Consider the following 27,399-nt stretch of genomic DNA (forward strand, 5'->3'; position numbering starts at 1 on the left):
ATTGTGTGATTGTCCACCATTTTGTCATCTGATGTAATTTTCCTATGTGTTGTAAATCCTACCTCTATGATGTTAATGAGGGAGGATTAGAGGCAGTTATGTTAATAAGGCAGGCCTCAATCTGTAAGATTAGGTTGTATATTGAGTCAATCTATTTTGGAATATAAAAGAGAGACATGAGCAGAGAGACATGGGGGACCTCCTACCACCAAGAATGAAGAACCAGGAGGTGAACGCATCCTTTGGACCTGGGGTCCCTGTGCTAAGAAGCTCCTAGACTAGGGGAAGAGTGATGACAAAGACCTTCCCCCAGACCGAACAGAGAGAGAAAGCCTTCCCCTAGAACTGGCACCCTGAATTCGGACTTCTAGCCTACTAGACTGTGAGAGAATAAACTTCTGTTTGTTAAAGCCATCCACTTGTGATTTTTCTGTTATAGCAGCACTAGATAATTAAGACACCTGGTTTCAAACTTTCTATGAAATCACTTTATTCATTTTTGTAGATTATGCATGCCGTAACCCACACTGAACTCCGTGTAAATGCAGCAGCCTCTTCCCTCCCTCTCACCCTCACCAGCTAGTTTATATTTCAGTGATATGATTAGAGATAAGAACTGATCACACAGCATGAATATCCAGCAGGTGTCATTTTTTCATGATGGGTTGACCTATGTGGCCATTCTGTAAAGTTCTCTGGGAACACTTGATTCTGAAGAAGACTAAGTAGCTTCTGTCCTTATGTGTTACTGGTTTGCACACAACCAGATTTTCATGCATATTTTAATAGATAGCATACTTTTGGCTTTAAAAACGTTGTATTATTTAATAACCTTTCTGATTGAATCAAATCTCTAGTCAATGTCATTTTGCTGAATTTGGGTTTTAGATGACAGGACTGCTGCTTTGTTGTAAAACTTTCTTTTTCCTTTTTATAGATCTAATATAAGGCCAGACTATGCAGACTCTAATTTCCATGACTTCAAGATGCACACCTTTACTCGGGTCACAGCCTGCAAAGTCTGCCAGATGCTCTTGAGGTAAGCTTGATTGGTCCTCTTTTTTAGTTTTAAGGAACTGGTGTAATTGCTAGCCTTTCCAGGCTTTTTAAAATATCCCAGCCAAAATGCTCTGAAGTGGGGATATTGCCTTAACAGTTTGGATCTAACAGATCTTTTTAGGCCTTGAACCTCAGCTATCACTTTAGAACCTCCAGAAAGTTCTCTCCTTTGCTGAAGAGTACTTTGAATAGCATTGTGATACTTTTTTTCTTCTTACCCTAATGATTTCATATAGGCTGAGTTTTGCATCTTTTTAATATATCAGTCTCTAATTTTACCTTTCAGAGGAACATTTTATCAAGGCTATTTATGTTTTAAGTGTGGCGCAAGAGCACACAAAGAATGTTTGGGAAGAGTAGAGAATTGCGGCAGAGTTAATTCTGGTGGTAAGTCATGTTTATTGTTGTGATTCTGTTTTTAATTAGAACATAAAACTTGCTAAACACTGTTAAAGCCTAATTTACTCTTAATTTGTGTTTATTGTAACATATCTGCTTTTGAAGCCTTCATTTATAAGCACAATTAGAAAAATGTTTGAAACTCATATGACTTTGATATGTTACTTAGGGTTAGAGGGCTTCAAGGGGATTTAGGGTGTTTCATGTCACCCATTTCTGTCACCTCATCCTCTAAAATCTATCACTGGAGCTGTACACATATAACCAAAATACAGTAACAAAAAAAAAAAAAAAAAAGAAAAAAAAAAAAACAACTACTACCTTTAGTTCTTAAATTTCTCCTTTATCTCTTAAATATTCAGCTCAGAAATGCTAAATGATGCCCAAAGTAAACATCACACAGACTAATTCATGAATTAATGAATTGAATACATTGTCATTTTCCAGCATTTAACAAAGTGCATATATCCTTTGGATTTTATGTAAATATTTTCCCCTTGGTTTTTAAAAATAATGTTCTATGATTGTTAAATGAGCTAGTTTCTAAAATTGTTGGCAATTATGCATTCCATAGCCTTTTGCCTCTCTGTGCTCCTCCTGGGCTCTCTTCTTTCTCTTTCTTTTCTGGCCTCTTTATTCTTTCTCTTTCTTCTTCTTTCTCTTTGTCCTTTTCCCCTGAGTTTCTCTGAGTTTTATCAGTAAGACCTTTCAAAACCAGTAAAACTTTTTGAAAACAAGAAAGGGATCCGTAACAGCCTGAGTTCAAAATGTAGCCATGTCAACCTTTGATTTTCCCAGAGGGAAAGGGGGACATTGAATTATTTTGGATATTGTGCAGAAGAGTGAGACAGAGAATAATAGATCATTTCAAAGCTATGTTCAGAAAATAGGCAATTGTAGAAAAGGTGTGAATCATATCTGAGGACTGAGATCATAGCACATTACTCCTTGGCTCCTTAGTAGACATTTTTTTTTAAGAGCCCACCGTATACCCTTCTCTGTGCTAGGCACATGCAGCTTCAAGGAGAAAGACCTCAGCATTAGTTGAGCACCTGCACCGTGCCTGCCCTGCCTGGGCCCTCTGCTAGGCACCTCACATGTTAGCTCATTCAGGCCTCAGAGCAGCCTTTCCCATTTTCTGATGGGGATCAGAGAGCTTTTGCATCTTGTTCTAGGTCTCATAAGTAAAGGAGACAAGATGAGCACCTACATCAGTCTAAAGGTCAGAAACAGTTGGCAAAGTTGTAAAGTGTTACGGAAATAGTATAAATTATTATTGGTATTCTTTAATTGTCTGCCTGATAATTTATCACTGAAATTTTTGTTGTTTCATCTTTATATGTCTCAATCTTGAATATCTTTGAGGACAATTAATGTCTTATTTGCTTGTGAGTCAGCTGATAAGTTTTTACACCTCTCATGGCCCTGTCTTGAATTCCAGTCCATGAGGAATATAAGATGATCCCTTAGTTGAAATGGTTGCTGTGTTCTAAAGGGATAGTACAGGAGAGTGGTAGAGAGTCAAGCAGAGCTGGTTGAAATCCTGGCTCTGCTACTTACTAGCTACATGAGCTTGGCAAACTTTCCTAAATGTTCTGAGCTTCCGTTTGCTCCTGGCTAATGCATCTCATGCATAGCCACCACCCGTCTGTCAGTGGAGGCTTGCATGTCGCTATGATGCTAAACAGGTTTCAGCAGAGTTTACAGACTAAGATGGACTCGGAAAACAGGCCTGGCAATCTACTTCTGAAAACCAGTCAGTGAACATCCTGTGGATAACAATGGTTCAATCCACAAACCATCATGGGGATGGCACAGCACCAGGTCGTGTTTTGTTCCAATGTGCTCGGGGTTGCCATGAGTGGGGACTGACTTCATGGCAGCTAATAACAACAACAAAAGTGGAAGTTAGAGGACTATTGTGAGGGTCAAATGAGATAGTTACTAAATGCTTAGCGTAGTGCCTGGACATAATAAGAAGTTAGTACTTTAGTTCAGGGTATTATAGTGAGAGGCCAGTATTCTGAAATAGCCAGGCTTATTCTGTATTTTTGTTGTTTTTATGGTCTGGTTATTATCTGTGGACCAAATGTGGATAGAAAAATTAGTGAGCATAAAATTTTGAAGGGATACACAAGTATGACATTAAAAGTACTTTACATTGTTAACTTTTATGCTAAAAAAGTAAGTAGGAACAATTGGAAGTTTCTGGTCTAGCCAGATAGAAGAGTGGCATATTTCCAGTGTGGGTTCCTAGGTCACTATTTCAACTTATTCCATCCTGAGGTCTGAGTTGCTCTGTGTAGGGAAACAGCACACAATGGCTGTAAATCCTAAGAGCTCTGGAGTCTTGTCCTGGTTTAAATCCCTGCTCCACAACTTCATTGCTAGGTGACTTTGGCCCCCAGTTACTGAACTTATGTAAGTCTTAGTTTCTTCTCTTATAAAACAAGAGTAAGAATAGTACCTAGGCTATTTTTATCGTGGTAAATATTTATGTAACAAATTGTTTGCCTTTTCAACATTTTTCACGTGTGTAATTCATAACATGAGCTATGCTTATCATGTGTTCAGTCATTACCATTATCCATTTCCAAATTTTCCCATCACCTTTTAACAGAAGCTCAGTGTCCCCTAAGCAGTGAGTCCACCTTTTCCCCTCCCACACACCTGTCCTCGGTAACCACTAATAAACTTTGATCTCTATACATTTCCCTAGCCTAGGTATTTCATATAAGTGGAATCATGCAATAGTTGTCCCTTTGTAACTTATTTCACTCAGCATGATATTTTCAAAGTTCCTCCATGTTGTAGCTTGCATTAGGGTATCATTTCTTTCAATGGCTGAGTAATATTCCATCCTATGTATATACTGCATTGTATTTGTCTATTCATCTGTTGACAACATTTAGGTTGCTTCCTCCTTTTGACTGTTGTGAATAGGGCTGCAGTGAACATTGGTGTACAAATATCTTTTTGTGTTCTTGCTTTCAATTCTTCTGGGTGTGTACCTAGGAGTGGAATTGCTAGATCATATAGTATTTCTATGTTTAACTTTTTAAGAAGCTGCCAGACTGTTTTCCACAGTAGTTATATCATTTTACAATCCCATCAGCAATAGATCAGAGTTTTATTTTCTCGACATCTCACCCATATCTTTTCTCTTCTGTTTTTTTTTTTAATGATGCCCATCTTAGTAGATGTAAAGTGTCATCTCACTGTGATTTTGATTTACATCTCACTAATAACCATAGCCTGTTTTTAAAATTGCTTCTTATTTAACAAATACTTAAATAGTATCAGTTCCTGTTCTAAGTACTTTACCACTAGTAACTCATTTAATCTTATAAAAATTCTGTGAAGTTGGTAGATTGTTATTATTTCTGTGTTATAAATAAGAAACTAAGGCACAGATAAATAAGTTAATTGTTGAGGTTGCTCAGTCAGTAAGTGGCAGAGCCAAGATTCAAATCCAGGTAGTCCAGCTCCAGAGTTTGTTTTTAACCACGGGGCTATGCTATCAGTTCTGGAACTCACCTCTGATGATACATGCCAGATGTGGCAAATGCGCAGGACCCAAACCATAGTAAGTAATCATGTGCTTGCTTTTCTCTGTGAAATGGAGAGATTTAAGAATAGTCTTTTAAGCAGAAATACTTCGGAATTTAAATGAAGTAGTAACTACCAAATGTTTTTAGGTTTAAATATTTTGATGTACTGCTAGAAAGACAGGCTTCCCTGGAGACCATGCCTGCCCTCTTCCCTGTTGTTCAGCCATGGACTCTCTCAGAACTGGAGGGACTTTAGATACCTTCAGTTCCAGGGACCCTTGTTTTAAGATGAGGAATCTGGGTCATAAACATATGAAAATAATATAACTAAGTGTAAGAGACAGTGAACCACACATTATAGATAAGGCTTACTTATACAGATATCATTCATGAAAGGTAGCATCATTCTCTAAACTTTGCTATATAATTCATTATAAAGCAGGAAAAAGTGGTTTGTTTGTTTTTAAAACCTCTGGCTAAATTTGTATTTTGGAGTCTTAACTATATTCCCTTGTCCTGTGGGTTCTCTGTCTATTTTGCATCCTTATGTTGATTTCCATTCTCTTTCTGTTTGTACATCTGGGCCCTTTTTCTTTTTTTGTCTCTCTCTGTCTCTCTCCTCTTTTTGTCCTTTCCTGCTCAAGATTTTTAAGGAAACAGTGACATTAAATGCTAATAGTTAATCCAGAGGCTTCCCTTTTTTGCCTTCAGAGCATTTGCAGGGTTGCCCCTTAAAAATCAAGGGACCTTGTCTTCAGTGTAAAGAGGAATCACAGTTACAGCTCAGTCAGCAACTTTCTCTCCGCCACTTCCCAACGGATGCCCTCTGGAAGTTGGAAGTCGTGGCAAACTCTCCCTAAACTCGCCCCTCCCTGCACTGGTGTGGGTGGTAACTGCAGATAGAGTGTGAGTTTGAACTTGATAGGTCTGATGTGAGTATAGTAAAATAGGTATTATTTTGAGGGCATTGTCAAGCCAGACTTTATGGGCTGTTTCTCTACCTGCAGGGAATCCCAGTTTTGACTTAAGTCGCACACAGTCCTCTGTTTTGACATCCAGGAGCAATTGTTTGCAGCACTTCAGCAATGTAGTTTTCCATGGCTGATACAGTATATACGAAATGTGGGTATGAGGAAGGGAGGAGAAAGGACAACATATATTAGGGGCTGGATACATAGTTTACTTGAATGGGCTTTTATATAGAGGATTGTGTGATATGTGAAGGAGTACATTTCATGAGAACTTGAATTTGAGGGGAGTCCCTTGGTGTCACAAATGGTTAAATGCTTGGCTGCTAACCGAAAGGTTGGTGATTTGAATCCACCCATAGGTGCCTTGGAAGAAAGGCCTAGCAATCTACTTCTGAAAGTTCACAGCCATTGAAAACCCTGGAGCACAGTTCTACTCTGATGTACTTGGGGTTTCTATGAGTCAGAACTGATACCACAGCAACTGTTTTTTTTTTTTGGAGGGGTGAGGGTGGGTGGAGGTCATCCCAATAGCCAAATTTAAAGCAAGTGATAAGTATTGACTTAAGGCAAATTTAAATGCTTACATAATCCAGGTTCTCCCATAACGTTAAATCATAGGTGGTTTGGGATTGACCCCATCTAACAGAGTTTTACAGCCCCGTTGCTTAATACAAACTGTCTATATTCTCAAGATATAAAAAGAGATTCTGATTGGCTCCGTGTGAGTCAGGAGTCCACTGTGATCCAGAAAGCTGTGGCTGGTAAACCAAAAACCAAACCCCTTGCTGTCAAGCCAATTCCGACTCATAGCGACCTTAGATGACAGAGTAGAACTGCCCAATAGGGTTTCCAAGGAGTGCTTGGTGGATTCAAACTGCCAACCTTTTGATTAGTAGCTGAGCTCTTAACCACTACACCTCCAGTGGCTAGTAGGAATGGTTAATCTGTTATAAATGTGGGATAGTAGGGAGAAAGGAAATTCTAAAAACATGAGCATGCCATCCATTTTCATTCAGCATGGGTCATGTTTATAGATAAGGGAATGGTCAGGCAGAAAAGAGGCACTAGTTGTACAAAATGACAGAGTAATCCAGGACCTAACTGAAGGCTAGAGAATCTTCCACTCTACCTTTTAATCTTCAGATTCATTGGCCATCACCTTTCAGGTCTTACTGTACTTGACCTTTCTCTATCATTTGACACTGTTAACCATTCTCATTGAAACTCTCCTTCACATCCAAGTGCAAAAAGGGTACTCAATATCATGTTATTATTCCTTTTCCCCCCAGAAAAGGAATATTTCGACCCAAATACAATCTGTAATGGACAGGACATCGCTAAATACTAATCATTAAGCATTTTAAATTGCTCTTAGGGACTTCTTTCTGTGGAAGTTAAAAGCCTTCTTTGGTTGTTGTCTTCCTCAGGTTCAGTAAACTTTTGTATTTCATGCTCTATATCCCTTGAATTTATCTAGTCTCCATTCATCCTGGAAACCGTAATTACTTGGCAGAAATGCAATGCATTTCTGAATGAAGGAAGTAATTTATTTTTATTGATATGTGACTATGGCAGATTATCAACCCAAATGCATTTGAAGTATGAAAAAAAAAGGTTTTAATTTTTTTTTTTTTAATTTATAAGACAAACTATGCAACTTGGAAACCAGTTTGAAGGCTGGGTGTTTATGTCTCAACATTTGAGGATTTGCATGGCCATAAAGGGCAGGTGGTTGCACTTTCCCTTTTTTGTTGAACTTGAGTTGACTCCTTCACATTCACCATGGCAACCTCAGTGATCAACACGTACACAGGCTCTGAAGTGTGCTGCCAAAACTTTCCAAGCTTAATAATGAATAGGTATGCACTCCATTATATGAGACTCTCTCAACAAGTCACTGCAAAGCTGATGTAATTCTAGGGTGTCATTTCTTTATCACAGTACACCACTGTGAAGGTCTAATCCTCAGCTCCAACCATTAGAGACATTTGTGTTTTTCTCCCTCTGACATATGCAGTGAAGCCCTGGTGGCACAGTAGTTAAGAACTTGGCTGCCAACCTAAAGGTTGGCGGTTCAAATCTACCAGCTGCTCCTTGGAAACCCTATGGGGCAGTTCTACTCTGTCCTGTAGGGTCGCTATGAGTTGGAATCAGCTTGATGGCAATGGGTTTGGTCTTGGTTTTAATATATGGAGTAAGAATTGACTAGATGGCAACTAACAGCAACCATATATGGCTAAGCCCCTTTGGTCCCTTTCTTAACCTGACAGTGATTAGTATAGCTTGCTTTGCCTTGTCTCAGTTTAAACAAAGAAAGTAACATTGGAAGGCAAATATTACTGGAGCATTAATGGTTTAATGCATCTTTTTCTTTAGTGGGAATGCAAACCTCAGCTGCTCTAATATTTAACTGAAGCAGATCCCCATTTGCTATCTGTTCAGTCGTTCTTTTATCTAGGCCAGCTGCTGCTCCTGTTGCTGCTATGAAAACTCATCATCGAGTCTATTCTGACTCATAGCGATCCTATGGGACAGAGTATAACTGCCTCATAGGGTTTCCAAGGCTGTAATCTTTACAGAAGCAGACTGCCACATCTTTCTTCCATAGAGTGGTTGGTGGGTTCGAACCACCAACCTTTCGGTTAGCAGTCAGTGCTTTAACCACTGTGCCACCAGGGCTCTTTGCTGCTGTTATAAAAACCAAACCAAACCCACTGCTGTCAAGTTGATTTTGACTCATAGCGACCCTGTAGGACAGAGGAGAACTGCCCCATAGGGTGTCCAAGGCTGTAAATCTTTATGGAAGTGGACTGCCACATCTTTCTCCCTGGAACAGCTGGTGGGTTTGAACAGCCGACATTTTGGTTAGCAGCTGAGCATGTAACCACTGCACCACCAGGGCTCATAGTTGTTGCTATAGCCACCCCTAAATGGAAGGAAGTTGTCTGTGTATCCTAATGGTTTGAAACTGCAAAATTGCTACCTAGAACCTGCATTTAAAATTGGTGTGTGAAATGGGCTCTTTTATATATAGCATTGCAGTACTTTAGCATAGGGATTAACTTTTAGAATATTAATTTATTTCAGCCTTCTGCTACTAGATATTTTGTCATGTTATTTTTACATGAAGTGAAGCTTGATCACTGATTTCATTTTAAAAAAAGATTTTGATTCTCTTAATATTACTTAAAGACTTTTATATAAATTAGTCCTCTTTTTTTAATTTACTAAGACATTTTTATAATCCAGAGTAGTGATTATTTCTTCTATTTAGCTATTTGGTCAGTTTGATGATATATTAATAATTGTTAAAGTGTACCAGAAACTATTATATGATTAGATTCCTGTCAGAGCTCCTGAAAATATTTGAAATCAAAGCTTCTTTCAAAGTATTATTTATAGTTTATGATTTATGCAAAATATTGCTGTAGATCTGAGAGGTCATCATAGAATTTGTGCAGCTTCCTCCAAAACTTGACTAATCCTACTGTGTTTTAATTTTAATGTTTCAGAGAAATAGCATGTATGCCATGATGACAAGGCAACTTTAAAACCTATACTGATAATTACTTTTCTGTGGCCCCTTTTGAGGCAAACAGCTTACTAGACATTGATTTGTTTAGTCTTAAGAAATAGAACTTCAGATAGGAGACAGAGCAAACTGTGTAATAATGTATGAACTGAGAGCCACTTGTATTGGAAAAACAAATATAATAGGCCTGAATTTTGTATTTAAACAAATGAGTCTCAAGCCTCAGTGAAAATCATTTCTCTTACACAAATATGCACGTAGAGCCCTGTGCTAGCATTGAAGATGGAGTTCTGCAAAGACTCCAAGCACCTCAGTAACACTGCTTCTCTGAATTGCATTAGACCAGTTGGGACATGATGAAAGAACACAGCGTATAACCCCCTTGAGGGCCTGTGAGTCACCATCTAGAAAGGTTCTTGAAAGGGTAAGAACATTTTATAGTTTGATTGATAGGAGCCTGAGAAGTAGGCTACAGGGTAAGGACAAGTTGAGGATTAAAATCTTTCAGAAACTTAAAGAATTGAATTACTATCCTAAGAAAATTCTCAGGAGAAAAAGAGAGAGAGACTGAGAAAGAGGCAGACTTTTTCATCAGATCTCAACCAGCAACATTTCTTCTTGGTCAGAATTCAGCCCTAGTAGAGTTGATGAAAATCAGTCCTCCTTATCCCAACCCTGATGCAGAACTGTGAGACACAAAGAAATTTCTAGAGATCCATGTGCCCACCCTTGTAGTTTAGGGCACATACGAAGATGGGATTGTAAATGGGGATGTAAAGGATGGGGTTTCAGACTTCAAAATTAGAGCAGCTTTTTAATAGAATATTTCATTGGAATGAGGTTCTTATTCTGCTTTTCCAGACAGAACGAACCTTTTTTTCATACATTTGCTTTGAAAATGTATGAAACGGTGTTGCAGCTGGGTTTTCCTCTCATTACTGCTACTATAGTATAAGTTAACAAGCCGTTCTGATAATATGGTTATGAGAATTTAGATTATGTCTGGAAAGGAGTTACCAGTTTAATAGTATGGCCACTGTAGCAAGTACAAAAGCATAAGTAAAGGAGCCTGGCTAAGAATTTCTGAACTCAGAGCAGATTCTGTTATCGTTACTCCTTCGGCTTTTTCCCTATTCTCAGAAAATTTATAAAACCCAACTATGAGGTATGAATAAATAAAACATACTCAGGCTTCCAAGGAGCCACTATTAATGTGGTATACCAGCATGAGCAGATCAGAGTGCTGATTGCTCTATGAGAAGTCCAAGGAAGTGATGGGCCTCTGTCCTGGGGTGGGGGGTTGGAAGGAGAAGGTTTGGGTTGATGTAGTGTGTGGAGTCCCTGAGAACAGGGAGTGATGGTAGGGGGAGTGTTGACCCCACTTAAGGACTTACGACCTTGAAGTTGCATCCAGCACCAATCCCTTTTTCCATTTTTCCTATCTGGATTACACAGAGGAGACTTTGTGTAGAGTAGCTCTTAGGGTATCCAATTGGAATTATGAGAAAAAGCTGATTATTTTGATGAGCCACCAACGAAAGAAAGCAGGAGACAATGAGAAGGGAAAGAAATGTGGAGAGAGAGTTGGATACGGTTGTCAGCCAATTCTAGTTTGTTCTTCATTTCGTACCTGTCTCATCCATGCCTTTTCTTGGCTTCACACCCTCTTGAGTTCTGTGATGGATCCTCTCATTCTGGGAGCTGGCCAACTTGCAGCCAAGCCCTATGCAACCATATCTGAAGGGTGTGGAAGTCAGAGTCCTTGGTCTTCTGTTCCAGGGTCTGTTTCCTGGATAAGAAGTTGCAAGTGACTACATTTCGAGATGACTTCCTTAGATACCGTCATCTTCTCTTCCTGAGGAGTACCCAGAGGATGCTCCTGGGGCATGGTGTGACAGTTACTACCACATGGGGTTATATGGGTTTTATGAAAAAAAAATTATACGCTTAAAGCATGTTGTAAAAGACCTACTTCACAAGGACGCAAAAACACTTCTATGCAAAGAATAGAGGAAAAAATCCAGAGAAAAAAATGAAACTCTTAAGTTGAAATTAAAGTGCACACTTATTGTATGAACACTGAACCTAAATGGAGGAACACTGAGGTTTCCTCATTTTAGAGGTTATGTAGAAATATCAAACCTTCCCTCAGTGTCCTGGGATTGAAAAGTTAAAATTTTCTCCTACTTGGTCCTTCTTGTAGTTCATGATTCCCAATTCAGGTTCTTTCTCTAACTCACTAGTAGGAGAAGAAAGTAGTTTAGAGCTATGCTGGGCAAATGCAGGTCTTTCTGGGCAAACCAGTGAAACAGGAATCACAGCTGCCCTCTTCAGAACCCAAGTTAACCTAAGCCTAGGCATGGTATCCAGACAAATGGTACTAAATGGGGGGGAGCCCTGCTGGGGCAGTAGTTAAAAGCGCTTGGCTGCTAACCAAAAGGTCAGCAGTTCAAACCCACCAGTTGCTCCACAAGAGAAAGATGTCGCAGTTTGCTTCTGTAAATATTTACAGCCTTGGAAACCCTATGGGCAGTTCTACTCTGTCCTACAGGGTTGCTATGAGTCAGAATCGACTCGAAGGCAGTGGGTTTTGTTTTTACCAAACCAACCCTCGTAGGCCGTCTTTATTCTGAAACATTTCATGTTTCTGGTGGAGAGGAAAGGAAGTGAAACAGCTTTCTGTCCTGAAACACTCCTCTATAAAGGCAAACCCAAGCCTGGCAGAGGTGCCTTCATAGAAGGCAGTCATCCCTGAAAGCCAGGATGACAGGGTTTGAAACTAATGGGGATACAGACTTAGATTTTCTCCAGAAAGGTGACATTCTGCCTATTGGATTTTCCATTTCCATTAACCAGGAGTAGTCCCTTTAAAAAAAAAAAAGAAAAACTGGAGGAAAAATAAAACAGCCTCGTGTTCATGCCCCAGGCAGTCTTCCTGTGTAAAGCAGTCTGTGGCAGCTGGTCAGATGTCCTGGTAGGAGTTTTCCCCTTGAACTGTGGCTGTGGGGTTCTTAGAACCTTTTAAAGAACACCCCACAGAACTCTCACGTAGGGCTGCCCTCTCTCTCCTGTTTTCTCTCTCAGTTTCTTCTTCTGTTCTCAGAACCTTGTTTAGAAGATCATTTTGGATGGAAAAAGTATGAACGTAGGCTCAAAGTGATGAGCTATTTTTCCTCATAGTCTGGAGGCATTTTAACACAAGTAAGCTCTCCTGGATTTGAGGAATGGAAGTAAGAACACTGCCCACCAGTTTTCCTTGTGCTGTGTGTGCTCTTACTTTAAGCAATACTTTCCTCTTCTTCCACGTTACTCATCTGTAGACCTCGGGGCCCTTTATAACTGTTTGTCATTTTTAGCAACTGAAATGAAATGAAGGGATTTTTTCTTCTATTTATAGATAGGTAAACTGGGGAGCCCTGGTAGCACAGTGGTTAAAGCACTTGGCTGCTAACCAAAAGGTTGATGGTTCGAACCCACCAGCAACCCTGTGGGAGAAAGATGAGACAGTCTGCTTCCATAAAGATTACAGCCTTGGAAACCTAATGGGGCAGTTATACTCTGTCGTATAGGGTCTCTATGAGTCGGAATCGACTCGATGGCAAGGGTTTGGTTTGGATTTTGGTTTAAACTAAGGTTGAAAGGAAAATTAGCATCAGGATCAAATCCTGATGCAGTTTTTTATTTCTATCTTTAAATCAAGTTGTATTTCCCCCAAAATTAAAAATCAGAGTTATAGTCACTAAATAAAACATTATTCATATGCAAAATTGTACTGTGTTAAATTTGCAGTTGTCATAGTCAGTGCAAGACCTTTGTAGCCTCGTGAGTTTAGATTTGTAAAACCAAGCGTGTTGAAAGAATGGTTTGCACCTAGCTTTCTCTCATGCATATAAATTTAGTGCAAGCCTCTGTTTATGTGGTTGAATTGACATTGCTTAGTAAGCAATTGAAAAAGTTAAGCATAACCTAGAAGTAAGTCATTTACAACTATGAGTCACTTCCTGACAAGCCAATAAGGTAAGAGAACCTGCGTTGCAAAACAGTAACTAACCCTGCCTGAGGGACCCTGGGAATATATTACAGGTATCAGTTAGGAAAACAAAGCAGTAGTGTTTTACCACGCTGCAGAGAACAAGCTAAGGTTGCTACAAAATTACTTTACACTGACAATGCCAATTTTTACATTTGTTTCAGAACAAGGGACGCTCAAACCACCTGAGGTAAGATTAACATTTAAAAATTATTTTATATTTAAAGCATAAACTTTTTGCATTTCAAAGTTGTTTGCTAACTTAAGCAGGCTTTAGCTTTTAGAATGTTACATGTACCTTTTTAAATGAGAAGAATGAGCAAGCAAGTGCTTTGGAATGAAATGCACAAGTTAAATCACAGGAATTTTCATAGTCACTGTCTGAAAATCTTACGTAGAGGAAAAAATGTGAACATGTTATCTACGACTGTGAAATGGGGACACTTCAAAATCTGTGCATTCAGGTAAACTTCAAGCAGATACTGTAGCAATGCTATGGCACTAAGATGGAGACACATTTTCCTGGTACCCTGCTATGGAATTCCACAAAACTCTGAGGTTTACACAGTTTAATGCACGTGAACTCTTGACGTGAATAGCATTCATCCTATTAGTACAGTGTTAACTCACCCCAGGGAGTCGGTAGATGTGTCCTTGTCATGAAATGTCGTGTTGCTGTCCAACCTTTGCCAATACTGAAAAGTTCTAACATTGTTCATGGATGTGGGTTTGTATTTCTAGTAGTTTCCCATTTGAGCACAAATATGATTATCGCTTTTTCTTGATCAAATCAACATCTGATAACATTTCCCTTTGATTTAACATAGACTGTAACTACTAATGCCTAACCCATTTCCACTGAGTCAATTCCGACTCATAGTGACCCTATAGGACACAGTAGAACTGCCCACAGGATTTTCAAGGAGCGGCTGGTGGATTCGAACTGCCGACCTTTTGGTTAGCAGCCAATCTCTTAACCAATGTGCCACCAAGGCTCCCCTAATGCCTTAGAAGTATGCAGGTCCTGTCAGATCTCAGAATAAAGTCGATTGAAAAAAGAGCACAAAAGAATGAAAAATATGGCAGATTCCAGATAATCATTTCCTTGGCCTTCAATCAAAAGTAAAACATTTTTCACCTGGTCCCCAAAGCAGTGTATGTTGACAAAAACAAAACCAACAACAATAAAAAACCACCATAGCAGGGAAAATTAGAATGTAAAATATGTGTGATTAGTTATGTGAACCAAAACTATAGTAATCTGAGAACTTCTGAATAAAAGAATGGCAAAAAAAAATTCTATACCAAAATTATTTTAACATGTAACAATTGTGTCTCTTTATAAGTAGCATAATATTAGTATGTTTTAAATAGGATAGCATTTATATAATCGGTAAAAAAAAAATGCAGCAATGTACAGCAAGATGTCATATAAGAGACGTTTGTTTCTACTTTTTTGCATACATACTTACAGAGATATCATAAGTACAATACAAGGAACCTCATATTATAGACACCCATGCGGCATATCACTTGAACTTTTAGAATCTAGATTAAGGAATGTGTAACAGGATACTATAATAATATTCAAAAATAGGCCACACAGTTTCTTTTTTGGGCTAGAATAAATTAAAATAAATTTTTATTTTAGTGTTGAGTCAACAAGATTTTTCGTAAGAGCTATACAGATTCTTCCAGCATTGCCAATGATGATCTTGGAAAGCAGCTTTCGTTCCCTTACTCTCTCATGCTATTATTAGATTATTGAGACAGATTTCCTTGTAGAGCTCTGAACTTTAACTCAGTGTTACTTTATCCTATTAGATATATAAGGCAAATGGTTTTACTTTAATTAAGTAATGTGAAGTGGGTGTATTTACAGAAGGAAAGTGTGCTAATAAGGGGTTAATAATTTTCACATGATATTAAATAATTCTCTCAGGTACTTTAATACTCTGCTTCTAAAAATTACAGATAAGCCTATTGTGAAAGGAATTAACTTTCACATTGATTTTTTTCAGTGTAGCATCATTTTTTAGTGACTTGCTTAATTTTTAAATACAGTAAGTGTAATTTTTAATTAATAATCTCTACTCTGTCCAGATGGGTAATCACGGTAAGCTTTATACTGGCCTTGCCATTTAGAAACGTTGGCCTTCTTTAAGGGAGATACGTAGTAAAAGAACATTAAGAAGCATCTTTCACATCGTAACTCACCACCAAGGCAGTGTGTAGACGATGCCACCCTCCGAGGCTGATGCTTGTATGATGCTCAGGAAGTAAATGGTGAAACCCTTTTCAAGTTCTGTGATTTCTATTTTTTCCACTCCTTTGAGAACCTTCATTCTCTCCATGTACCAGTTGGTGGAGTCTCTGCGTGGTACAAACAGTTAAGTGCTCTGCTACTAACTGAAAGGCTGGTGGTTTGAGTCTACCCAGAGGTGCCTTGGGAGATAGGCCCTGTGATCTGCTTTCAAAATATCAGAGCTATGAAAACCCATGGAGCACAGTTCTACTCTGAAGCACATGGGGTCCCCATGAGTTGGAATTGGAATTGACTTGCCAGCAACTGTTTTTTATTTTTTAATTTTTAATTTTTTAGTCCTACCTTGCCTTCCATTCAATAACCATGATTGCGAATTTTTTATTTTTAATTTTATACTATATTCTCAGAGTAGGTCAGTTTTCAGTTTTCATTAGTCACAGGATCCATGGGTGTCCATAAACTTACCTGGAATGTTTATCTCACATCTCATTCTGGAGTGGTCCTTCAGAATCCCCCTCTGGCTCCAGGAAGCAAGTTCATTATTATGTATCTGTTTAGCTACTTTATTTCCTATTGCAGGCTTTTCTACCTTTACAACAGCTACAGGAACCAAAGCCCATTTCATGTAACAGTGAAACTTTGCTTGTTTTGTTGGTAAAATCAACAGAGACAATTAGCTTTTTACCAAAAGAGAAGAGAGATTCTTGGATGATAAAGGTGGTTTGTTTTTTCTTTGTTTTTTTTTTTTTTTTTTTAAGAGAAAGTGAAGGTAATAGGTAATGAAATAACAAGAAATAACTAGCAAGTGCTTATAAAATTAGGCCTTTTTTTCCCCCCTTCTAGGTAGATCGAAGGAGATTAAGAGGGGTCTGAAGACTGGTTCTCATGACCTTGTGGGGCTGTAACTGAGTGAGAGCTCTGGTAGAGGAGGGGGAACTACTAGATATGCCCCTTAGGCTGTAGGCTTTCCCTCCTCTTCCTGTTGGAGACAAAAGTCTGTCCAGCTCTGTCCCAGACTTTTGAGAATATGGGGATGGGGGAGAGGTATGTTGGACAGGCTATCACAGATTGACAATTGAAATTTGCATTTTAAAATTATTCTAAATATGTTCTGCTGGACATTTCCAAGTTTTTTACAATAATATAAAATAATTTTTAGGTGCTTTTAAAGTATAATAAATCTCAACTCTCAAAATGCCCTTGGTCTATGTAGCTGAGGTTCCCTCCTTTTTTTTGGCCTTAACTGTTCCTGATCATAGTTTACTCAAACTGCCCAACCTTCCTGTAGAAAACTTTGTTTTCACAGCCATTCATTTTCAGTGACTTTCCAGAAGGAAAAACCTGGAACATAGGCAGTAGGGCAAAAACTTACAGAAAATTTTATATTTTATGTGAATTGAGACACTGAAAATACCAGTGAAATACTTGATACTGTAATGATGTACATCCACGGCATACGTGTCCTTAAAATGATTGCTTGAACACAGTCTGTGAAGTTAATAAAAATGAGAATAGTAATAAGCTATCGCTTAGTAATCCTTACCGTGCGGCAGGAATTGTTCTAAACATATAACGTAAAATTGACCTAATGACTTCTCACTGCAAACCCTATGAGGCAGGTACTATTATTATCCTCATTTTATAAACGAGAAAACGGAGGCACAGAAACATCACCCAACTTGCTTGCTCAAACGGGGGCTTAGTGGCAGAGTCTGAATTTGAACTTGGTCAGTCTTGACTCTAGAATCCATACTCTTAATAATGTACCATGCTGCCTAACTTCAAGGTCAGGCATCTTTTTTACATTTTAAGTTTATTGTCTTTAAATAGTACTAGTTTAGGGACTCTACGAATAAGACCAAAAGGTTGGATTCTTGTCTTCCAAGCATTTCCATAGTAGGAGATGTAAGAGAAGTAGGAAGAGCTTTTATTGTACATTAAGAAGGTGATGGGATAATATAGGAAGCAAATGGCAAGCAACGAGATACCCATATTGTATATTTTCCTGTTGGAAATATTATCAGTTGTGTTGTTCAATGCCCCTGTATAGAAAGCTCCAAAAATTCTCTTTGAAAGCAGTTTTGTTATAAGTTATCAGATATAAATCTGTAACTCCTCATCATACTTCCTTTTTTGTGCCTTGGCTCCCAAGAAGCTCAGAGCTACATTTTCTTCTCCTCACTCACAGCAACTCTCTTTACACTAGTTTCTCTGATACACTTATCCATCTTGCTCAACAGAACTTCAATGCTGATTTTAATGATCCTATTGGTCTTTTACAAATCCATTTTGAAAGTAGTTGGGGTAAAAACAACTCCGTTTTTTAAAATTCCTCCAGTTTGCTCTTACCTGAGAACCCCGAGAGGCTTTGAGGCCCTTTGGGAGCCTGTAAGACCCCATTTTGCCCATTTTACTTACGAATGAAAACAACAGAAAGCACCCTGAGAAAAATGCGTGGCTGATGTGTGCTTTGGAAAGCCAAATGTGCTCTGAATGAAATTGAGTGTCCACACACATGTGCAAACACTAACACACATAAACACAAAATTGCTTTTGTGAAAACCCAAATTATATGGCAGTAGTAGACTCAGCATTTCATCTAGTTGTATGGTAAAAAGTGAAAATCAAGTCCTTATTAATTTGTGAGATTACTGTAGTTATTAGGTAGGAATGAATTTAACACTTGTGAAATTGAACGTTTATCCATGCATTTTCCAAGATTTTAAAATCTCTTTTGTTTTGCATCTCATCTATAAATTTCTGCCATGTGGAATTTTTCTTATGGTTGCCTTCTCTATAATAAGAATTCACTTTCATGGTTCACCAGCTGCCTGCCTGTTTTGTTTCTTAAACTATTCAGATATACCGAAAAAACAAACCTATTGCTGTTGAGTTGTTTCCAACTCATAGTGATCCTACAGGACAGAGTGGAACTGCCCTATAGAGTTTCCACGGAGCGGCTGATGGATTCGAACTGCTGACCTTTCGGTTTGCAACCCAGCTCTTAACCACCGTGCCACCATGGCTCCACTCAGACATAAGCAGTCCATAATTCAAACACCATTCTCATTTAAGTGTTTGCTAAAATCAGAGCTTGAGATCTTTGTATTGAGGTTGTATACCTTCTCCAATCTCTGGGCTGGCAGGTCCCAGTAATGACTGAGTTAGAGTTTTAGGAAATCAGTCTAGGGCTCTTGCTCATACACTTTTGCTAACAGCATTTTGCAACCAAATGGCTGCTTGGGCTTTGTTCTTGTATTTTCTGTAGTCACTGTGACTTTAAAAAGAAAAAGAAAAAAAAAAAAAAAAATTGAATCACAATACCTAGAGATGGCAAATGAAAAGCTATTTCTTTTCCATAATGTTAAAAAAAATCAACATCTCATCAAATGTAATGATGTTCAAGTACATTTGAATGATGCTGAATGGTATTCAATAACTTATCAAATGTAATGATGATATTAGAGAGATAAAAGATTAAATTATATATGGGTGTGTGTGTATATATATATATTTATATATAAACTGTGTTTTGAGTAAACTTAGTCGTATTTTTAATTTGAGAAAGTACCCCATTCTTTGGCTTTCCCAAGTGTCAGAATTAATACAGTTCGATAATGCAAAATCACCAACACATCTTTGTTTTTCCGTTTTCCTTTTCTGTACAGAAACGGACCAATGGACTTCGAAGAGCCTCCCGACAGGTGGATCCAGGTATGTTTCTGATTATACAGTGTCTATGTTGCTCCCCATCATATCCCCAGCACCTGGTACTGTGCCTGGAACATAGTGGAGCTCAACAGATATGTGTTAAATGTTTGTTAAGGAGCCCTGGTGGCACAACGGTTAAGCACTCAACCGTTAACTGAAAAATTGGTGGTTTGAACCCACCTAGTGGGTCTGCAGGAGAAAGAGCTGGCCATCTGCTCCCATAAAGATTACAGCCTAGAAAACCCGACAGGGCAGTTCTACTGTGTCACATGGGGTTGCTGTGAGTCTTGACTTCACTTGAGTGGTCATGAAAGGACATGGTAATTGCTGTAGAAGATCAGGCATATTGTTGGTTTTTGTTGCTTTCAGTTGGTATATTATGTGTGACCAGGAGCTAGTGGCCCAATGTGTAAATCATTCACCCAACAGTGCTTCCAAGGACAGGCTCACATGATGAATAACCAGGAGTACAGTACTCTTTCCACAATGAGCTAGTCATTTGCTTACTGAATAGCCTCAGGGTGCCTGGTTAATGCTAATGCATCTAACACCCTTCCACTGCTCCCTCCCAAATCTGGAATGAAAATCAACCAGCAAGCTGGCACTTATAAACTAGTATTCTCTAAGGGGGCAGGGAAGGAATAAACTAGACAACTTTGGTACAACCTCCTCATTTGGGAAAATACTTGTCTTCATCCTTAATCTGTACTATTTTATAATGGAAGCATAGATTTAAGGGCTTTGCGAACAAATGTCCTCTCTGGAGACCAATTATTTGTCTGCAGAAAACATTCAGTTGTTTTCTATTTAACACTGCAAGGTTTGCCCCATTGTTATTTTAGTATAATTATTGTTTCATCCAGTAAGCAATGCCTTCCACAGTTTAATTACCAGAGGCTTGTTATATATTTGGTCATACGATTGTGGGTAGAAGATACTCGTGGCTAAAGGATTCCAAATATATAAACTTGATAATAAATCAAGTGGAACATAAAATACGGGGTAGCCTTGTTGGAAAGTAGTCTACATGGTGCATTTTATTTTGTTTTCTCCTTATAACCAGTGTTCACCACGTTGTAAAGTTTAGCTTTCAAAGTGTTATGGCTTTTAACCAAAACCACACCCATGGTAGCCATGCCAGTTTATGACTGTTTGAGAAGATTTATAGGAGCTTTGTTGCCTCTGGCTAGAAATTGCCTCACTTGAGTTCTGAGATCAGTTTAAATCTTTTAACTACAGAACAAAATTGAGGCCATTAAAAAATAGGGGCTCTGGCTTTTTAATAATTCTTTCTCAAGACAGTGCCCTTTATGGTATGTTTGTAATTATATATGTGGCCTTCATTAGGTGTAGTAAATTTATGAGTATATTTATCATTTTTTTGAAAAAAAAAACAGTTGGTGATCTTACCTGTTGTAGATGGTAATGTGGTAACAACTATATTTCCCCCTGTAGCTGTCTCTTAGTGTTAGGCTGGAATTGTGTTTAACCCTTTGCTGTTGAGTTGATTTTACTCATAATGACCCTATAGGACAGAGAAGAACTGCCCCATAGGGTTTCTGAAGAGCAGCTGGTGCATTCGAACTGCTGACCTTTTTAGTTAGCAATTGTAACTGTTAACCACTGCACCATCAGCGCTCCTATGTGTTTGTAAGATTGGTTGTTATTTGTGTCTCTGCCCTTTCCAGCTGGTGGCTGGCATGGCTGACACCTTGCACAGTGTCTTCGTTCAAAGTGAACCCTTTCTTGATGACCCTTTTTGCTCTGCGTTAGTCTGATGTAGATATCCACACTTCTGCAGGAGATACTCTACCCTAAGATGTTTAAACAAGGGCTCAGTAAAGAGGCAGGCTCAGCATGGGCAAACTGCTTCCAAGGTGCATTATATGTTGTTAGTGCTTTTACATGGAAGCTCCTTCGGTTTTTTTCTCTTCTAGCTAATTTAGTTGATATCTGCAAGTGCTGATAGACTGACTACTTTCTAGGTACCTACTTAGGGTGGCTTGTCGGAAAAAAACAAAACAACTAATTAAACAGTTTGGGAGGCCAGGAAACAACTTCCATCAGGTCCAAATTTCAGAGCCATGTACAAAAATAAATTTTACATTTTTCCATTGACTTTTTTTTTTTTTTTTCAAAGGACCTTTGTAAAAAAAAAAAGCCCAGTTTTTTTTTTTTTTTGATGGATTTTTTTACCCCCAGTTGCCATCAAATTAATTATGACTCATGGTGACCCCATGTACTCTATAGGGTTTTTAATGACTGATTTTTTGGAAGTAGATCTCCAGGCCTTTCTTCCAAGGCACCTCTGGGTGGACTCAAACCACCAACCTTTTGATTTGCAGCCAGGTATGTTAACCATTTGCACCACCCAGGGAACCCTCTGTGAGTAGTAGGTGCTTCATAAATATGCATTAAATGAATTAATGAATGCCTGTAAGCTTTTCCTGAATGTGCTGGCTTTCTTGCTTTTTAAATTCCTCCTGCTGATTTACTAATGGAACCTGGTGTGGGGAGCATGGCTCTGAGTCGTGTGGCCTGGGTTCGGGTCTTGTCTGGGCTGTTTGCTTGCTGTTTGACCTTCAACAAGGTACTTCACCTCTCATATATAAGAGGAGAGTAACAACAGTACCTACCTTATAAAGTTGTTGTGAGGATGGGTTAATGTATGTAAAATACTTAGAAGAGTGCCTACTGTGTAGTAAACGTAAGTGTAGCAATTATTACAACAATTACCTTGTATTACAGCATGTGATTTAACATTGGACATTTTGTCATATGTTGGAGTATCAATGATATTTTCCAGTCATTTCTTTGCAAAACACCCTGAATTTAGTGGTGAATTTTCCTTGAAACAGCATGCTCCATATTCACTGTCATTTTCAAATTTGCCATTATCTCAGAGTCCCCTTCTTACCTAATAGCTTGTGTGACTTTTGCTTGTCTTTATGAAGAGACATACTCAACGATGGTGGCTGATGTTTTTGGTGAAGTTAACAGTGTTTGTGATTGCAATAAAGAAACAAAAAAGAAGTCCCGAGGTTGAAAACATATACTGTGGAGTGCTACTTAAACTCAAGGAAGATATGTGTTCTAAATTTGCATTGTGGCTTATTATCACATTTAAAACATTTGCTCTTTATTAATAATCTTTATAGACAATATTTGCAGACAGCTTTGTGGTTCAGTTTGTTTCTTGTTATCTTCTGTGTGATAAGAAATTTATCAATTTATAATCTTGACTGCTTTTATAAGTATAGTAATGTGTTAGGTGCAAATTCTGGTAGCTTTTTTGGATTTCTTAAATATAGCAGGGTATTTTCATCAGTTTTCTTCCCGAGACAGATGTTGGTATCAGGAAAATAACACTTGAAAGAGACAGATCAATTATTTCAGGAACACGGAGGTGCTAGGGCTTTTTCAAGAACATAAGATCATAGATCTCAAGAAAATCTGAGCACTGGTGTAATATTTTTTACCTAAAGTGGCACTCAAGGTCAAAGTTAACAATTAAATTTTAATACTAAGGCTTTAAAATTTTCTATGTAAGCATAGGAGATTTAAGATTTATTTTAGTTTGCACGTGGCAAATCTGTGTACCAGAATATGTGTTCTTTTAACCAAGTCCATGTTTTTAGACTATTGCAAAATTGGCTTATGTTCTTGGAACTCACAGCATCCTGTACCTAAGTCCACAGTCACTTTTACAAAATTCAGACCACTGTTTTGTGTGCCGCCTAAAGATTAGATGGACGAGATGGGAAGGGTTTAGGTAGCTTGCTCCTTTTCCGATCTAAAGTTACTCATATGACTTGCAATAACCTTGAACAGCAAATGAATAGATATTGGTTAAACTGATGAAAAAAAGAGTCCCTTCGGAAAGCTCTTGCTTCTCGTGTGCTCGTTGTTTAACTCTTGGTTACAAAGAGGCACAGGTGGCTTAGAAATATTGTCTTTTTCAATGAGATGTTGTTTTACTGTTTCTTAGCAGAGACATCTTCAGAGATGGTCACTTACTCTTTCAAGTGGATAAGATTAATATATACTACCATTCCTATTTATTCTTGTATGGACAAGGGAATTCAAGAAACCTTTCTTTTATTACCAGCTTTGTGTCTTATATAACATTATGCACATGCAGTGTCTTTAAGTATAAAATATGTCCCCTGTTGACAAGGTATTTATTTTCTACTTAGAGAAGGAATAGATATAAGTACAAAGTTTGGATTGCATAAGTGCATGCATATAAATGTATATATATAAACATTTCAATATCATATTGTTTTCTATATACTGATCCGGTATGCTGAAGCATAGTATCATAAAAACAATTAGTAATAGCCTGTTAAACATATAAAAAAGATCTAACTGTGTAGTGTGTGCAAAAAATGCAAAAGGAATTGGAAAAGGGGGAAGCAATTGTGAACTCAGAATTGCTTTTAAGCTGGGTTAAGTGTGTATATGTTTTCATTTATATAAATAAAAATTTTTTATGCTGGTTTATGTATTGAATTGTAATTTAATACAGTTCTCCTTAGTGTTTTAATTGCAAAGGATTGCTAAATTCGTGTCAAATCTAAACAGAATTGTTGGTTTCTTTTAGATTTGTTTTTAAACATGTCAGTTTGTTCAATAGAGAAGTTTTATATTTTAGTCCCCAAATAGAGAATACTGATGAGAAAAATAGCAACCTGGAATTTTAAAAAATAACTAGATTAAAAATACATTTTTTTCTTTTCCTTTTTTTAAATTTTTTTTTGAGGGAGACAAATGTATATTCTTGAAGGTTTTAGTAAATGAGTTTTTGTCTGTAATAAGCAATAAAGTTTCCATAGATTACAGCATTTCCATATTAATCAGTAAAACCCACTTCTGTCTTTTCTGTCACCTCCAAAACTAATTTCTCATCAAATATAAATCCTAATCTAAATATTGGGTGCATAATTGTAAATGTGTAAAAATATGTTTCACATTGAAAGAATTAACCTGAAAAAACTGGGACAATGGAACCCAATAATTAAGATTCATTGCAGAGAAATGAGAAATCCAAGCTGTGAACGAATGCTGGGGAGCATGCTCTGATTTTTAAAATAGCTAATTTCTTTTCAAGCCTCTCTTAAAGTATGGGCAGGAAGACTAGTTTTTCACTAAGGCAGTTGATCCCTTGTAGTTATTTTCAGGACTACCTTTTAATTCCCTTAACCATGATCACAGATTTCTGAAATGTGCAGCAGTTTCTTCCTCACATCTTTTTTGGTTTGGGGAGGATTTGTTTCACCCTTTAAAGGCTCATTCGAGTTCACAAAGGATCACTATTGCTGTCTGGCAGGTTTATACACGCCTGGCCAAGTCAGTCTTTAGCAGTGCCTACGTTCCTTCAGAATAGGAACAGCATGAGGTGGCTACTCAAAGACATACACAGGTGTGCTTTGAGGTTGGAAACACAACGTCAGCAGTGTAATTACTTAAATAACAAAACATTTGAGTTTTTATATGCAGAACCTATTTCTGGGTCATTTGTGACCTTGTAATTTATAAGTTCTGTTAGTATAATTATTATCTTTAGAAGATAAACTATGTATCTATTAAATGCTTAGGAAAAATTGTGAAAAGGAAATCTTGAAGCTGGTGAGTTTCTTTTAGCATTTCATCATTGATAGAAGGTCCCTTACTTAAGATCAGGAATAGCATGGGCTTCCTTTGCTATAGATAGTTGAATGGCCCATTCAGATGGGTCTCATCTGAAGGCCTGATTAGACAAGGATCCAGTTCCAACCTCATTTACATGGTTGTTGGCAGAACTCAGCTCCTTTTGGGCTGTTGAACTGAGGGCCTCCATTCCTAGATGGCTGTTGGCCACCAGATCGTCCTCCGTTCCTTGCAATGTGAGCCGCCCAACATGCCTGCTTTCCTCCTCAAAGTGTGCAAGCCGAGAAGATGATAGAGTCTGCTAGCAAGACAGAAGTTAAAATATCAAATAATATAATCACATAAGTGACATCCTATCACCTTTGCCACATATTATTGGCTAGAAGCAAGTCATAGGCCCTGCTTACATTCACCTGAGGGTATTAAACAAGTGTATGAATACCAGGAAATAGGTGCTATGGATTGAATGTGACCTCCCAAAATATATGTTGAAGTCTTAACCCTCGTACCTGTAAATATGAACCAGTGTGAAAATAGGGGTTTTTTTTGTTATATTAATGAGGTCGTACCAGAGTAGGGTGGGTCTTAAGGCTAATCACTTCAGAGTGGGGAGTCTTATAAAAAGCACACACACACACACACACACACACACACACACACACACACACACACACACACACACACACACACACACACACGGGGAAGAGACCATGTGAGGAACCATCTAAAAACCAAGGAACACTCAGGGCTACTGACAAGCTGTGAGACATGAAACAATTTACCCAAGGTCACACGGTATCTAGCGGGTTCCATGACTTAACTGCAGCGTGTTTGGCTGCAGAGACCTCATCCTTCCAGGAATCTTCTTTGTACCCTACTTATGCCAAGCTTTAGACAGAGGGAAGCTTATTTCCTAAGGTTTAGCTGCATAGTACAGTGTAAATTAGCAGTAGGATAGGGCCAGTTTTGCAGAGTTCATTAGTGGCTGCTGTTACCAAGCATACTTGTGATTTTATTTTATGCGTTGTTAATTTTGAAAATGTTAATCTGAAAATGCTACGGTATTTCAGTTAATTTGAATGATTAAAACTTAGAACCAGAAGACTCCCTAGCAGAAGATAAGGCAGCTAATTAGAGGCGTCTGAAACAAACAACTGCGGACACTGGCACTGAGACCTGCCGTGTGGATGACGCCCAGCGGAACTCACTCCGCCTCACAGTTCTAAAATGAAAAGAAGCAAACCTGGCAGTCGAAATATTAAACTTGCAGGCAGTTGAACGTTTTTAAAAAGCTATTTTAAGGAGTCAACTATTTAAATTATAATCATTGAATAGTATACAGTTCTGGAAAACTGTCTTCAGGTTATTTTGGAATGTTGTCTTTTCGGTAACTATAGCAATGACAGAAGTATAATAGATGTTGTCAAGGTATTTTTTCATGTCATTTATGATATTTCATACTTTTCATGTAATTGTTTCAGTATTTTTTCCTGAATTTAAAGGTGAGACAGTACATACTTTTTTTTTAAATAATACTTGACCTTCTTTTGTAAATTGAATTTTTGAATTTTAAAATGTTAGAATAAATATTTTGGAATAAAAAAATTCAGAAAATGTAAGGAAGCATAAAAAAGTTCCCACTAGGCACGATGCCTGCAATCCCCTCACTCAGGGAATAGCTCTTTACTCTTTTCTTTTTTTATACATTTTTTTTCTAGTACTTTTTTCCTTTATGCATGGCCATGTGTTTATAAAACATCTGTATTTCCAACTTGGTATCCTGCTTTTGTCACTAAACTTTGTTTTATGAGCATATTTGATCATTCATTTGTTCAACCCTTTGACAAGTGCACAGAATATGTGTTAAGCTTCCAAGTATAAAGATGTATTTTTCCTGTTAGAACGTACATTGTCATCGAGTAAAAGTGATAGTGTAAGATTTGGGATCAGAGAAGTACAGGAGGCTGTGCTTAAAAGAGTCCCTAGGTAGCGCAAATGGTCCCATGGAAGAAAGGCCTGGTGATCTGCTTCCATAAAGATTACAGCCAAGAAAAATCCTACGGAGGATAGTTCTACTCTCTAACACACGGGGTCACCATGAGTCTGAATCAACTTGACAACAACGGGCATTTTTTTTTATTTTTAGTGCTTAAAAGTGGCACATAACCTTAGTGGATATCAGGAAATCACAGTGTCCAAATTGAGACCCAGATGATGAGTAGGGGATGTAC

The 27,399-nt window shown here is 38.0% G+C and overlaps 1 protein-coding gene across 6 annotated transcripts in view; it reads left to right on the forward strand.

The window, feature by feature from the left end:
* VAV3 (vav guanine nucleotide exchange factor 3) overlaps positions 1-27,399 on the forward strand; it is a 444,185-nt gene that overhangs the window by 293,550 nt on the left and 123,236 nt on the right. For all 6 annotated transcript variants that reach the window (XR_002825862.1, XM_004388054.2, XM_023742207.1 and 3 more), the window contains 4 exons: positions 938-1,039; positions 1,346-1,446; positions 13,707-13,732; positions 19,477-19,522. Coding sequence is in view for 5 of the 6 variants with exons in the window: in XM_004388054.2 (XP_004388111.1) it covers positions 938-1,039; positions 1,346-1,446; positions 13,707-13,732; positions 19,477-19,522 (275 nt within the window). In the remaining variant the exon portion in view is untranslated. The remainder of the gene's footprint in view (positions 1-937; positions 1,040-1,345; positions 1,447-13,706; positions 13,733-19,476; positions 19,523-27,399) is intronic.

Source organism: Trichechus manatus, unplaced genomic scaffold (genome assembly GCF_000243295.1).
Source record: "Trichechus manatus latirostris isolate Lorelei unplaced genomic scaffold, TriManLat1.0 scaffold00204, whole genome shotgun sequence".
Taxonomy (NCBI): domain Eukaryota; kingdom Metazoa; phylum Chordata; class Mammalia; order Sirenia; family Trichechidae; genus Trichechus; species Trichechus manatus.